Source organism: Phalacrocorax aristotelis, chromosome 1 (genome assembly GCF_949628215.1).
Source record: "Phalacrocorax aristotelis chromosome 1, bGulAri2.1, whole genome shotgun sequence".
NCBI classification, from domain to species: domain Eukaryota; kingdom Metazoa; phylum Chordata; class Aves; order Suliformes; family Phalacrocoracidae; genus Phalacrocorax; species Phalacrocorax aristotelis.
Window position 1 is genome coordinate 158455121 of NC_134276.1, and position 16288 is coordinate 158471408.

Here is a 16288-nt window from a genome sequence, read left to right on the forward strand (position 1 = left end):
TGAGCAAGTGGACAGGTTTCTTCTGACTGACTTAACGTTGGGCATTATGTCTTCCCACTTTCTGTAACATGGAAAAAAGGGAAGTTCTGCAGACTATTTGATAGTCTCTCCAGTGGAAGCAAATAGCAAAATCGTTTGGATGGGTGGTGGTTTCTTGCTGTTCATCACAAAATGGGATTGTGCTGTTAATGCATAAATAAAGAAGCGAAGCAAATCACCCTCTAAAAGGATTTCAGTGTAGTACAGCAAGTGAGCTTCAAATTATTTGTTAGCATTGGTGAGCTGAGCTTATCAAAAAGGCTACAGGAATTAGCAGAAGGCAATCCTTGGGAAGGCATTACCTTTGAGATCTTGGTTGCCTTTGGACTGACCAGTAACATGGTGGCTGTGGTAAGGAGTAGTAATTGGGACAGAAACTTGCTGTATCCACTGACTCAGGTGGTGGGAACTGTATATGCAGTAGATGTCATGAAGTCAAAAACCGCAGCACCAAATTTCAAGATCTTAGAGTAGAGATTATTAAATCTGCTTGGCATGGAAGCATAATTATGTCCTAGAACATTCTCTAACCTCCTCTGTTCTCCTAATTAAAAACCCAAGTGATACTGCCTATGGCAGTCCTGAAACATGAAACCTCTGACATAAGCATGGATCTTGCATTCCGTATTTGGTGTAATCCTACCAGAGAAGTTGGGTAGACCTAACTGCCTGCCCCTTCTTCTATAGGAAGACACATGAGAAGACAAGTGAGTCTTTTTCCCCTGGATTCTAAAACCAAAAAGCTTCAAGAAAGTACAACAGCTTTGATGTCAGACTTCTCAAGCATAAATGCCTGTTTCCTACAAAAATAACAAATCATGAAAAAGGCAGAACTGAAAGTTTGTGGAATATATTGTAGAATTGTATTTCACTCAAAATACCTTTTTTTAAAATACTTGAAAAAATCTATAAAGGGAGGACAGAAGATAATTTAATTTAGCTAAATTTGGGTATTGATTTACCTGTGAGGGGCAGATGATGAGAATCTTTGTGTAATTGAATATATAATAGCAAAAGTATCCTCTCATCTGAAAGAGCAGTTCTTTTGTTTCAACTTTTTTTAATACTTAGTACAAGTGTGTTATAACTAGTAGTTTATAGATAGTAGTTTATAGGTAATTAGGAAGCTGTTTTATATAAATGGGTGACATTTGCTGTGCAAAGCTCCTCAGATATTCTGTATAGATACGGAAAAAAGACGTAGTGTCAAGGGAAGGATAAACTACAATAACTTTTTTGAAATGTTCATTTTATTCTACAGGGAAATTGGTCTCTGAAGAGATTCAAAATGGACCGCCAAGGAGTGACGCAAGTATTGTCCCGCTTGTCTTATATATCTGCTCTGGGAATGATGACTAGAATCTCTTCTCAGTTTGAAAAGACAAGGAAAGTGAGTGGTCCTCGGTCACTGCAGCCATCTCAGTGGGGGATGCTCTGCCCATCTGACACTCCTGAAGGAGAGGTGAGGAACTTCTGTTTTGCTTTCAGTATTTATTGTTCTGAGGAATGGAGACACTGTCTATTTTGAAGAAGGTACTCCTCCACCAGAGAGAGAATTCTGATGAGGAGGTTTCTGGAGACATAAATTATCCTCAGATGGATAACACAACTTGTGTGTCTTCTCACATCCCATCTATTCACATCCAGATCCTACTTACTATGTGGCCTTTTTTCTCCTACCTGAGTGGACTGGCTGGAAACTGTTCAGAAATCATTTGGCTGTATAAGAATGACGTGACGCCTCCCATTTTGGCCACAGAGCTACTTGCCCTTTTTTGATCACAGCAGAAAGAGAAGATACCTAAATTCTTGCTCCTTAGTTCTGTAATAAATGCTCTGTTTTGAGGTTGCAGCGTCAACCTGCAGTTTTTCCCTAGAAACTTAAATTATTACAGAAACAGCTTTAGCCTTTAGCTTGAGGAAGATAAACTTCTTTGTATATTTTACTTTAAAGACATCATCCAGCTATTTCAACCAAACGATTGATGCTGACAGTCTTTTTTTTTTTTGTTGTTTTTCTTTTGTTCCCTGAATAGAAAGTACTGGGAGAACTCTGAACTTTCTTGCATAAATATGTAGGTCAATGTGAGCTAGTCTTATTAAGCAGCTGAAATAAAATTGCACTGTATAAGATACTTGGTATTTTTAATTTTAAAATGTTAAACTTCGTGTTAGAACATACAGGATATCTGGCAAATTGATAAATTGACTGATTTTGTATTTCCATTATGCTTCTAAGTAGCTGTTGCTTTGAAGAGAGAAATATGGGATTATAATATGGTTGAATAATCTAAGAACTGCAACTTCATTGCCTATATTTTTTGTTAGTTTGTAAATGCTGAAACATTACATTTCAGTGTGATGTAGAAAATTCTTACTTTCTTCCCTCCTAATTTTCGGTGTAATTTATTTGTTTCATTTTTTTCACTTTATACTTTAACCTTTTTTTGGTCATTCGTAAGTTCAGTTTTGGAAGAAAAAGATATGTATAGTATTCGTACTTTGGAATAAAACGGATAAAATATGTGGGTTTGGTTTTTTTTGTTTTAGGCTTGTGGTTTGGTTAAAAACCTTGCCCTCATGACTCACATTACTACAGATATGGAAGATGGCCCGATTATTAAATTAGCCGGTAATCTTGGGGTTGAAGATGTCAACTTGCTTTGTGGTGAAGAACTTTCATATCCAAATGTGTTCCTTGTTTTCCTTAATGGTATGTAACTTTTCAGCAGTCTGGTTTGTTGCTGATGGAAAGTTAGGCTTTGGAAACCCTCCAACAATTTTTGGAGCACAGTCAACCTCAGATGCCGTTTTCCACATGTAGGGAATTTAATCTGTAAATATTTTGATAGGATTAGGCAGAGTAGACAAGCCAGATGATGGCACTTAGTTATCTGAAGTTGTGTCCTCAGAACTCTGACTGTAGATGTGTGTAGCTGGGAAATTGAAGCTTTTTCAAATTTCAGTACTATTTTTGAGCACACTTGCATAAATAGGTACAAAAATATGTAATTCTATTACAGATTTCTTTCGATTGTTTATTTTTCAGGCATTCACCAAATGAGGTGCCGTTCATCAAATACTTCTAAAAGAGAATAACATTGCTAAATTTGTAATAAATTTACAAATTCATAGCTTCATTCACAGAAAGTATTTAAATTTACTGTAATATTTATGTATGTTTATATTGATCCAAGAGCCTTTAAAAACAAAGGAAACATCATTTGTTTGCAAAGCTTAGTAATGGTATTCTCTTTAGAACTACCTTTTAAAGGGCAACTTGCTTTGTGAATGAGTGGAAAAAATTAGACCTGGGAAAACAGGCCCCTTTTCTTTGTTAAAGGGATGATTTGGCTTATGCACTTTGCATCTGCATGCTTATGTTCCTTTTACAACTGATCTTTTAGTGTTTCTAAATCAACAGGAACTGTGATATCATATTTCAAAATACTGACATTTTAAGAACTACAACTGTGATTTAAAAATAGCCCTTTGTCAACAGCATCTACTTCCAGGGACTAGTATTTAATGTCTGTCACCATGAATAAGTTCTCCATTTACCTTTGAATTAAACAGCAGTTGTTCTTCAATCCTGCCTTTTCCCAGTAACATAAAAGCAACACTTGACCAAACTGCATTTCTTTGCTCTGCTTTTCTGTAGCAGTATGTTAAAGATAAGGTTCACTGAAACCACATGCACTCTTTTCTCTTATTTTATGGTCTAAAGGGGTGTGCAGTGCAGAAATATTGGACTATTCCTTCACAAGCTCAGTCTATGGTATGGAACAAGATAGTTATGTTCCCAGACCTAGATGATCTAGTACTAAGTGAGGCAAAACAATTTACTGTTTGATCTACTAGTTTGTGGGTTTAATCTGTAAAAAATTTCAGGCTTGTGGATGGCTGACTTGATTCCGATTTAAACATGTGACCTAAAAGGGCGGAAAATCTGTTAAGTACAAATCCTTCAAGCTATAAAGACCTTTGTATTGTCTTACAAACTCCCTAAACTATCATGTTTTGTCTCCTCCTTTAAAGTTTTGTTTAAAATGATCCCATACTTATTTTATATATTAAAATTACTTTGGTCAGGTAACTCTTTAAATTAATTTTACTGTCTTGTTTGTTCATTGTGCATGGTAATACTTAAGTATGTGCTAAAGTGTCCTGCTAAGACAGCAATAGCTTGGTGAGCTAAGTTCCTGAAGGAAGAATTCTGGTGGTGGTGTGAGTGATCACGTATATCAAAACTGTCAGGTCTTGCTAAAATTTCCGACAAGACAGCAGGACAGTTCATTGGTCTGTTCTTGGAAACCCTGGATCCATTTTGATACAGCTGAAATTGTAGTCTTCAGAAGTGTTGTTTGCTTGTACACTAATCGGTGAATGGGCACCTGAGCAGAAATGTATTTGAAGAAAGCTGGATGAAGCACACCATTTGGTTTCTGAAGCTATTTGGAGGCAAACAGATAGATGACCTGTGAAGTCATGACACTTTTTTTATTTACTGAGAGAAAAAAGGAGCCAATTCTTATTCATGTCAGAAAAGGGAAATTTTGTTACAACTCTTATATTATTTGCAAGAAGTAGGAAGTACTTCTATGCATGCTAGACATGATAAGAACTTGTAAGTAGAGTTTTGGATATGCAGAGAATGCACCATGAATGTACCCTCTTTCTGAATAGGTAACATCCTTGGTGTCATACGTGATCATCAGAAATTAGTCAACACATTTCGGATAATGCGTCGAGCAGGTTATATCAATGAATTTGTTTCCATCTCTACAAATCTTTCCGACCGATGTGTCTACATTTCCTCTGATGGAGGGAGATTGTGCAGGTAAACATCTCGTCTGAATTATACCACTAGTGAACTTACTATAAACGCTGTTTTAGGTACTGTAAATACACTGGGCTAAGACTTCGTGAGTACAGATTTAGACAAAATCAGTGGGACTTGAGCATCTCTTTTCTCCTTAAATAGCTTTCATTCAAAACAGGCAGATCTGAGAAACCTACCATATAGCAAAGCAACTTAATTAAACAAAAGCCCAAATAAATCCATTTCATCTGTAAACAAAAGTCAAAACAAAATGTTTCTTCTATCTTCTGTAAAAATAACAAAGAAAAAGGGAGGTGGGGATTAAAATCAACCTGACTGAGAACTCTAGTGATGTCCAATATCCTTGGAGGGGCTTTTTACTTCCTGTGATCTGAAAAACAAGCAGCCACTTGCCTGATATCCCCTGGTTCGATATCACATGTTAGAACGAGAAGCTACTCTGTCTTCAAGGGCCTTTACTTCTGGTGCAAAACTTCCTCAGGCATGTATACCCATTTGCTGTAATACCAAGAAGTATGTGTCACAGTTTTGTTTTATTTCATTGCTTACCCATACATAGGTAGGGAATTCAATAAACCTATAAGGATGGCGTTTGCCGTGAGATGCATATACTTCTTATTAGACAGAAAGAGTGCCTGAATAAGTCATGTCACAGAGGAAAGCAAAAAGGAATTGGGTGGCTTAAATGAGAAAGAGTGGAACATAACAATATTTTGAGACAGAAAATCAGGTTGATTTGTAGTAGAAGCTAGGGACTCCAGTCAGATTATGGCAACACTGGGCTAGGTTATTTACAAGTAAACCATCTCAGGCCCAAGCAATTAGCCTGGCGTAAAAGATGAACAAAGCAGAGACTGGGAGATGCAGAGTGAGTTAATTAATATATGCATATTTTAGTAGCAGCAGTCACAACTACAGTTGGCGTTCCACCTCATTCTTTGTACCTTTATTACTGACTCTCAGAGCTTGTTGAATGCAGTTTGAGGCATGTTAGAGGCTCCAGAATAGTACATGTACAAACCATCGGTTAATCACACCTGGTCAAGAGATCCAGAGTAGGAGCATATTCAGTGGCAGAGAAAATCACTTTTCCAGTGAGAGCCTAATATGAGCTATTCTGCAGGTTTGCAGATACAGCAAAACTTCTGATTTGTTAAATAGAGACAAGTGAAATCATGTGGATTTCCAGGAGTTCACCAAGTTTGCTTTGTGGCACCCCCCAACCCTGCAATTGTTCAGATACCCCTATTAACCATTTAAAAGTGCTCATCAGTCTTCAAACAGTTATTTAGACTTCAGAGTGGACTCCACAAGTATCTTGTAGCTATTTGCTGGTCTTTATAAACGCAGCTTGTCCAAATAGCAACAGCCCCTGATGTTTCATTCTTGCATGCCATCCTTTGTGTCAGTGTTTTCTTGCGGTAAGGAAGCCTTCAGAGATACATGTGCTGTTGAAATTTATGGATTCATGTGAGGTCACCCATAGTAAATGGCTGTACTTTACATCATCTAGGTAACAGCAAAATGCATTCTTGCTTGTGGACACTTGGGCACAAACTGTTCACTCAGTGTTGTATGAAGTCCCTGCAACATCCACAGAACTTAATGCTGTTCTTAGCTTTGTAGATTGGCAAATCTTAAATCTCTTAAAGCCATCGACAAAATGTGTAGGTAAAACTTAAAAAATATTAGTTTAAAGATTTAGAGAGGGGAAGAAAAAGGCTTCCTCCTCAAAATTGAAATCTTAATTTTTCTTGTATACTTTTTGGGTACTTCATAGACAATATGTCAATTCAGGATATCTGTGTATCAAACCAAGGTCTGAATAGTTACTGCTTGTATTTGTGTGGCTATATCAGTTAAAGGTGGATAAATTTTAAAAGTGATTTATAAAATAGGTTGTACATAGGCAGGGTTCTTACTGTAAGTATAAATTAAGTCACCTGCCTAAATATTTCCTGTGATAATCCATTTTTTTTTATTTTTTTTTTTTTATCGTAGACCCTACATAATTGTCAAGAAGCAAAAACCTGCGGTTACAAACAAACATATGGAAGAACTGGCTCAGGGATACAGGTACACAGTTCAGATAGACTGTATTAATCTTCGCTGAGTAAATACTGTGTGGAACTACTTCAGTCAGTATTTCACAGTCTTGGGGTTAGCTATGTAGAGAAGTCTACTCTCCTATACAGTCCTTCTCCTGATTGAAAAATCAAACACTTCAAAGAAATATCAGCTTGGCCACCCTAAACTAGGCGCATTCAGAATTAGTTTTGAAACTCCTTGCAAATTCTTAGTTTGGGTGTTTAAAAAAAACCACAAAAGCTTTTAAATTTAGCTTTAACTAAATTTTGCAAAGCCATCACAGAAACTTACTGCATTACCCTTCTTTTTGCCTACATTTGTAGTGATGATGAGTACATAGAGGAAGATTTTATTTATTTGTTCAATTAAGTAACACTGGTCAGTCAGACTGTGTGAAGCGATGAATGGGCAAGTGGATTAATTTAAAAATATACAGTTTTCTTTAAATACATAAAATGCACAGAACTTTCCATGTAGAAGTATTTCTCTAGTTTAACTTCTACACATTACATTCCTTCAATATATGTAGCTTTATTTCTGCAGCAATAAAAGACAGTAGAGAAATCTAGTGTAATTTTTTAATTTAACTATAGGAATTTTGAAGACTTCTTGCACGAAGGCCTCGTTGAATATTTGGATGTGAATGAAGAAAATGACTGTAACATTGCACTATATGAGCACACAATTAATAAGTAAGTATGCATTCAAACTAAACACCTGTGCAGGAAAAACTTCCATAGGGTGGTTCTCTGAAATGCAAGCGTATAAATAATGTTACTGTTTTCACACATACACGCTGCTCCCTTGCTAATGGCCGAAACAACTCCAGGTGAAAGCTAAAGAAGGAAATCTGTTTATACACATCCTAAATTATCCATGGGATAGCTACAAAAGATGGTTTAACTTTTGGGAGATCTGTTCCTGCTTCTAACCCTCAAAAATATGAAATACTTAAAGGTATATCCTTTATTTCTCTGGATGTGGCTTTTCTTTGTTCTAATCGTTGGGCTGCTCGTCATAAGTAATTTTGTACAATAGGAATCGAGAAGGCAAACAGTTCCACATGTTAAATGAGGACCTTAGCATGTCACGATTGTTACTTGGAAAAATATCTGTCTCACACAGCTGTAGAGGGTACCCTAGACAACCAGCTTACACTGTCTCAAATATTGGAATGAGACCTTCCCTTTGACTTTTGGGTGTGTAATAGGCCCTGATAGAAACTTCTGCTCATTCTGTGTGTTCTTTATCACATATGCTAAACCCGTTCCTGTTATGTGATTTTTCATTTAGAAAGATTTCCGGATTTGTTGCATTTTTCACATATATGAAGAACCTGGTGCTTTGGGTTTTTTCCCTCTGTCTAGAGATTGTGATTAAAGAGCCCACATTAAAAGAAAGATTCGTTTAAATTTTTAAGTCCTCCTGTCTTTTTACTTTTTTCTACTGTTCCTCGGACAATATCCTGTCAACTGAAGGTTGCATATGAGATGTTAGAAGTTATCTCCATGAAATGTTCGATCAGTAGGTTTAGAAATTGCATTTTCTGCATAAATGTTCTATCCTAGTCAGGTACTCATGGAAGCCAATAGAAATACATCATTGATTTCGGTGGAGCTGGATGAGACCTTCAGTTATCTTTGACCTTTGCCAGATGAAATGCATTAACTCTGCTAATTAAATTGTATTGCTCCTGCCCAGGCTTTTGAAGACTTTATCACTTTAAGAAATTACTCTTGCATGCTCTTGGCTGGCTTCTGTATACCTGAGCAAAGAAGAGCAGACACAATTGCTGTCATTTGGGCCAAAATTAAATAACTTCCACAAAGCACCAGAGCTGAAAAATATAAGTTACAGGACACCTGACTCAGCTGGGAAGACTGATGGGAGTGTATCACATGAAATCACTGTTCAGTCAACAATAGGAGGAGACAGTGAACTTCCAATGGATTAGTGTGAGGAAATGTCTCCACAATAACTGCCAAAAAGTTTGGGAGATTCTTGTGTTGTCCCTCTGCTTGTTTTGAATTTAGCTTCAATGTTTGTAGCTAATAGTGCTGTAACTATCCGAGCTTGCACCATATGAGCGCGCTGCTCCCTGTGTTTAGTAATGATATTCCCTACATCCTGAATGGGTGATTTGTGTACCCCCTTCCCCCAGCTGATCATCTTGCATTTTAAATGGTGTGACCATGTTAGCACAACGTGTTCTGGTAATACAACTGATACAATCCACTGTTGTGAAGTATCCCATTAACATTCCTGCTTTTGTAATGTAGGCTTCTTTTAGCTACAGTATCCTCTCTTTACCTTTCCAATCCAATTAGGGGGTTTTTCTTTGGAGGATTTGACTCTATTTAATGTGTTCAATTTCTTCCTTACCCATTTGTAACTCTGATTTTCAAACTCACGAGGTTGCCTATCTTTCTTGGGCCCATTTCTGGCAGCAGCATTTTGACTTGCAGAAATCGAACTGCTCTGTAAAGTTTGAAGGTCTCTCATTAGCACTGTGGAATATTTCATAAGATACTAGGATCCACATATATTGAAATAGGATTGACCTCAATGGAAAAATACTTGTGTTGAATACCCTATCTGCAAATGTGCGTGTAGTTCTATGCACTAGTACCTTCTGAAGAAACTTGCTAACTTAAGCTTTTTGGTTTATTTTTTTTGAGAATTGTCAGCAGTTCTGTGAAGTTCTACAGAATGGGGGAGCAGTCTATGCTTTAGGTTTACTACTGGCTCTTGAGACCATGTTGCAATTACTTGACTGCAACTGGGATTCTACCATTCGTATTTTCTAAGATGGGTTTCAATTAACATAGCTGCTTTTTATCAAATGGAGAAAAATAGTGGCTATCCTCTGGCCAGCAGGTGATTTGTAGGTTGCTCAAGCATATTTGTGATTTATAAAGATTTCTGGGACTACTAGATAATTTCACTAGGCTTGCTCATCAGGGTTTCAAGGGTTTTTTTCAGCTTTCAGAATTAATTTTTTTCCAGTAGTACATATGTTGTTTATGTAAATTCCTGCTAGTCCTTCTCTTCAGTCTATATGTACTTGTGGGTAATTCCTCAGCCTTTTTGAGCTTGTGATGCTTTGCCATCTTTTGAGTTTTGCCATAATAAAGATTTTTCCAGATTTTTCCTTTGCAAGGTCTTAAAGTTTAGTAATCGAATTAATTTGTTTAACTACTTAAAAAATATCTTTCCAAACGACCTCCAAGACAAGCCAAACATTAAAGATGGGATTTTCAGAATGCAGTGGGTTTAGGTGTGTGGGAGAAGCAATGTGTGCCTAAACCCAAGCTCTGTGTAATAACTCCAGAACATTGTGAAAGAGATGCTTTGGATAGGCTTAGTTATAATTATCTTTATTTCAAAATTTCCCATTTCCTAGTTACTTATCTTGATTTAAAAAGCAGATCTGCTCCAGCCAAGCTTTACTGTACACTCTGTCCTCAGTTATTAGTCACTACACTTGCATCCCAATGCATGCAGTGATTTAATTGTCTTCATTGAGCATGGACTTTCTCCTCTGAAGTTCATGCCAGGTAGAACAAATTTTGTTATCTCTCCATCTTTACTCCTTGTCCCTGTCTTTTTACTTCTCATCAGTACCGTCTTTTAACAATCACTTCCAAAACACTTGCAGAGCTTTTCAAATAGTGTTTTATTATGCCATATCACCCGTGGCACTGGATCTGGTTTGGACACAGATGCTTTCGCTCTAACTGATATAATATAACTGACCTTGGAAAACTAAAACTAAAGGGTTTTTTTTTTTTCAGAACCTGAATCTGTCTTGTTCTTCCTTCTTCCACCTCCCCAGTGGATTTCTAAATCTCTGAGATTGGTAATTTGATGCACAGGACTCTCATTACATGAGAAAACATTCCCTGAGGCATTTTGGGTCTTGCTGTGTAAACTGATGTTGGATTCTTACTGAACTCCCTCAGGTTGTCATTACCTGGAGGCTTTTTCTCCATGATGAAAATTCATAAACCCTCGTTTATTTCTCCTTCATTTCTTTTCATGTGGAAACACTTAAAGCCAAAAGAAAGGTGTTTAAAAAAAAATCCCATAGTGAATCCATATTTTGAGGTCCTACTGACTTACGATCTCCTGAACAGAATTGAAGTATTATGATATACTACTAAATTCAATAAATTCTAGTTAAGTTGTTTGTTCACAAGGCTGCTATAACTGATACTCTTTCTTTTAAGAGATACAACACATTTGGAGATTGAGCCTTTCACGCTTCTTGGTGTCTGTGCTGGGCTGATTCCATATCCTCATCACAACCAGTCCCCAAGAAACACTTACCAGTGTGCCATGGGGAAACAAGCAATGGGTAAGACTTTTTTTATTCCTTTCTGGAGTGTTACGTAGTTTCTGAAGCTGTGTAGCAAAAGTAACGAAACAGAGAAATTCTTTCTTTTGAAGTTCATGTAAAAGCTTGGCTAGGAAGATGAATAGAGCATTACTTTAGCTTTGAGAAAGGAAGAATTTACCTGTGAGAGTTGGAATAATTAAACGTAAAAAATGCCAGTCTGTTTTACTTAATGGAGACCATGTCTGCAGGTCTTAACACTTAAAATGAAACTTGGAGGAACTGGGGCACCATTATTTTTTGACTGGGTTTTTTGGGTAATCGCCATGACTTTCGGTTTTTCAGTGTAGCTGCAGGATTGGCAGAGTGGTGTTTTTTCACTTTATGTTGCAATGTGCTGTGGGTTTCCAGACAAAAAGAGTTTAAAAGTATTCTCACAAAGAGAGACAGAGCACGGAGAGAGGCGAATTTCCCTGAATAGTTGAGTAGGTGCCCTAAAAATAAATAAATAAATAAATAGTTACACTGACATTAGAAAGTAAGAGGAATCAAAATGTGAAAGAGTGCTTAGTTACTTGAACGCTTCCTGCAGCCGTAGTTTAGATGTTGGGCTTTTTCTGTTTTGGATGAAGGGGGCAAGTAACGTCTTCTCAGCAAAACGACTGAAACAGAATTAATTCCCTGATCACTTAATAATTATTTTTGCAAATGTGATAGCTGGTCATTAAAAAAAAAACATTTGGTAAGTTTGCTGTTGTGGGTAATTGACATTAGGTAAGTTCTAATCCTTCCTTTAATACACAGCTAAACTAGCATTAAAGCGTCCAAGTCATACGGCCCGTGATCAAACCAGAGTGAGTCCCAAGAAGAACCCAACCACTAGTACATCAGTTCAGACAGCTGTATTGAGACTTGAGCTGTGCATGCCAGTTTTACGTCTTGTATTGATGGCTTGCTCACAAGTTGAGAGCTACAGCAGAACCAACTCTGTGCCATGAAAAAACTACCACTTCTGTTAGGTTTACTAAACCATTTGTTTTGTGCTGTGTGTTCGAAACTGAAACACTGCAGCTTTTGTGAGACTTCTCCAGCAAAATTAATAGCAAAGTAACTGCCTTGTGCTGAACTGTCATGTTCAGCACATCAAAATAGCAGAAACATGCAACAGATGCATGTCCTCCCTTTAAATTTAAGAAAAAAAAAAAAAAAAAAAAGAGGAGCTATGCAATCTTTTGCCTTACAGTTCTCCCCCATCCCATTATCTTTCCCCCACCCCCGAGTCTCTATTTTATGACTATTAGTCTCAGAAGGTTTGGTTAGTTACCACACACAGTTAAGCAGGATCAGTGTGTACAGAAAGCCAATTCAGTATCTGTGGAGTTCTTTTGTAGTTTTCTGTGTGAAGGTTTTTTTCCCCGTTTTGTTTTGAGTGTCATTTGCAATTCATTGTCTGTGTTTTCTGAGGTTGGTGTATTCAGCTGCTTTGACCCTAGGTCTTGCACATTTAGCTCCTTGGATACAATCCTCTGACGTTCCTGCTGACGCTAAGAACACAAAAGCCATTGAATATCTTGAGCAATAAAAAAAGCCTTTGTTTCGGTTTGTTATGACAAAACACCTGACTCAAAGAATAAGCAGCTAGATAAAAGTACATTTAAAAAGTTGGCACATGACCTGAGCTATATTTTGCTCTGCCTGAAGTATCTGCAAACACCTGAAGCTTTTTGTAATAACTGCTTAAAAAAAGCCATCACAAGTGGCAATATGTAGGGGCAGAAAAGACTTTTCTCTACACCTATTGATCAAATGAGACCTAGAGGATATTCCTGAAACATTACACATACTTTTTTCTGTTTGTACTTGTGAAGACATGTGATGTAGTGCTTCAAACCCCTACCTTTAAGTAACCATCACCCTTCTTGCCTTTTTTCCCCATCCTAAAATTGCAGAGCAGCTCCTCTTCCAACATTGCCACATGGAAAGTCTCACGTCCAAGTCCACTGCGTCACTCCCTTGGCTGTCAAAACCTGGGGTCATGGAAGGAGCCCCGGGACTGATTTGGAAAGGAGAGCCTTGTGCTACTCAACACTGACCCCCTCTGACCTTGTCACAGGGCTGTGCCAGCGGCTTTGGACAGTCTTTGCTCTTTTTTTAAGCAGCATCAAGCTAGGGAAAGGTGTGAAAGCACAAATAAACGGAGGATGGACATAAGAGCTCGAAAAGGGGTCTGTAATCCAGTATCCCTGGCAAGTGTTAGGTATTTAAATATTAATGTTTCTGCAGGATAGCATTAAATGTCCTGAAAAATACCTCCCTTTCACGGGCAGAATGAGTCATCTTATTGGAGGACGAGGGCTTGTGCTTAGTGAGCAAACTGGATTTCAGTGAAATGAAATTGAAATTAAATCCCTCTGTTTTGGCATAGATAATTTACCATGTGTTGCAAGTTGACCTGTAAGGCTGAGGGCAGGTTATGATTATGTGGCAAATACAACTTCGACATTTCAGTGCAAAGTTAACAGTAGTGGCTTAAAATCTGAGAATTATTTAAGATTAAAATACGAGATTCTGTACTGTTTGCATTCCATGTGTTGCTAAAATGTTTAAGGGGATCAAAGGCTCCTACAATTAGACAACTAATTTTAAATGGAGCTTTTCAAATACATTAAGACATAGACAGGCAGTTTTACACTGTACCTCTGTGACTGTGAAGTGTTGTATAAAAGCCTAATGTAAGAAGTGAAAACATACACATTTTCCTGCCAGTAATCCACCATATTGCACATGCACATGCGCATCTGTGAAAGCAGCAGTGTGGGTACACAAAGCAAGCTGTATGCTCTCACAGGCCAGCCATGCACTGCAGTTTCAACCCAAATGTCATAATGCAAGTATTAAGTAAGGAAAGGAGGGTTTGGGTGTTAATTATTACTTTAACCGGTGAAAGAGCAGAAAGTATTGGAGGGGAGGGTGGTAGGTGGGTGAGAGCTTTGTTGCAGTGGCTTATGTTGAAGCAACTTCTTTGATATTCAAAAAAAAACCCAAACCTTCTTACTGTATCATGTACATTCTGCTTTGCTTCTGTGAAATAGCAAAGCCCTTTATATACTGCTTTGCCTTGTGCTATAACCAGCTGTACGTGTTAAAATAGAGCTGAGAAGACAAATGCACTTCAAGAAACCCAGTGCTGGGGCTTGTTGGTTTTTGACAGTTGTGAAAGGCATGTTGGTGGGCTGTGAGCTAAAGTGCTCCCATATTTTGTACAGCTAGCCTATTGGGAGAGAATCAAAACAAACGTCAAAGCAAAAACGGCTGTAGCTGGTTGTTGCAGCTGGACCTGGGTGCTTTGCAGCCAGGGCTCAGTTCTGCTGCTGCTCTTCAAAGAGCAGTGTTTGTGCTCTGCGACACGGTCTCTTTTTGCCAGCTCTTCTCTCCCTGGTAGCAGGCACAGAAGTGCTGAGACAGAAATGAGCCAGACTACTTCTTCCAATTTACCCATAATCTTTTAAAACTGACTTCTTTTTCTTTATATGGTGAAAAGAATATTTCAAATACTGAACATCCAGATCACTTAATACATGTACTGTGAAAATCTCTCTGAGCTGAGTTGGAGCCCCCTCCAAAAGGTTTAGTGCAGCAGTTAAAAACTACTCCTTTCTCCGGTGGTTTGTGCTCATATAAAAGAACAGAATAGTAGAAAATCCATTGTGAAATCAGGAGAAATACAGAAGTACAGCAATTCTTTTCTTGGCATGTGCAATAAAAGCCCATTTGGCTCATATCTTAAAAAGATTGATTTCTGTATCCTTGTTAATTTTGATTGTACGGTTTAATGTCGCTGTAAGTAATACACCAGAGAGTTGGATAAACAGTTATTTTAGCTGGCTGTTTGCTCTGGTGAGTTCTCAAAACTTTCTGTGTCAGAATAACAATATCCCATTTATGCTAAATATCAATAGATAGCATTTTTGTAGTGATTACTTCACACTGAGGAATGATCAATGGATACTTCAAAACAAAAAAAACCCAACCAGCTTGTCAGGAAAAGGAAGAAAGGAAAGAATGCACACGTGCATTCACAATATACCAAGCGCTGAGAAAAGCAAGAAAATGATCTTTGTTGTATCCAGGTCAACCTTGTGTGTTTTGGTTTAAACAGGGCTAATTACCAATGAAAAAAAAATGGTTCTTGCTGTTGGGATAATTATAAATGTGGGTCATTGTGAGCAGGGTTTGTTATGGTGAACTTTAATTATACTTTACTTTTGCTTGGCTGTTTGGCTGAAGCAAACAAGGGCTCTGTTCTTTAAGAGAGAAAACAGAAATAAAGCTAGTGACTTCCTTCATTTCAACGCCCACACAGAGGTCTCGTCCCATCACATGAGTCCTCAGAAGAGAGCTGCTTCTTAATTTTAAATAAGCAGATTGTGGTTTAAGGCTGTGGTTTGTTTGACCAGTCTAGAGAAGGTGCTATTTGTATAACTATTAAATCATACCAATTAGGACAAATATTGCTGATGTACGGCATGCTTTTTGGCTAATTTATTTCACTTGTGCTGTTGAATCATTCTCTAACCAGTTTCTTTCCTGCTAGGGTATCAGTCATTGATATGTATGTGTACATTTTCCATGTGTCTAATACTTAGGCTAAGAGAATATCAGAAGTAATAGGGCCTTTAGATGGTGGGCCTTGTGAGGGGTGACTGGGAAGGTCTTTAGTGTTGATGAATCCAGGCCCTATCAGCTTGCTTCTTACTGGAGACAGAAAATACTGCTCAGGGATGATTAATTTCCTTCTCCAAGAAAAAGGCAGAAAAGCAACTGCTCAAAAGCAAGAGACAAGTAAAGCCTGTCAACTCTACCAAATCTTCCTCGCCGTTTCAAAATGCAGTGCCCACGTCTTCAAATCCACTGTCTAGAACCAAGGAAAGTCCAGGTGTGCAAGAGCTGATTATAACACTTTATTTTCAGACTGTGTCTGT

At 37.8% G+C, this 16288-nt stretch overlaps 1 protein-coding gene across 1 annotated transcript in view; it reads left to right on the forward strand.

The window, feature by feature from the left end:
• POLR3B (RNA polymerase III subunit B) overlaps positions 1 to 16288 on the forward strand; it is an 81080-nt gene that overhangs the window by 32073 nt on the left and 32719 nt on the right. The window contains exons 14-19 of the mRNA XM_075075487.1: positions 1301 to 1501; positions 2590 to 2752; positions 4726 to 4879; positions 6884 to 6958; positions 7564 to 7662; positions 11200 to 11327. Of these exons, the coding sequence (XP_074931588.1) occupies positions 1301 to 1501; positions 2590 to 2752; positions 4726 to 4879; positions 6884 to 6958; positions 7564 to 7662; positions 11200 to 11327 (820 nt within the window). The remainder of the gene's footprint in view (positions 1 to 1300; positions 1502 to 2589; positions 2753 to 4725; positions 4880 to 6883; positions 6959 to 7563; positions 7663 to 11199; positions 11328 to 16288) is intronic.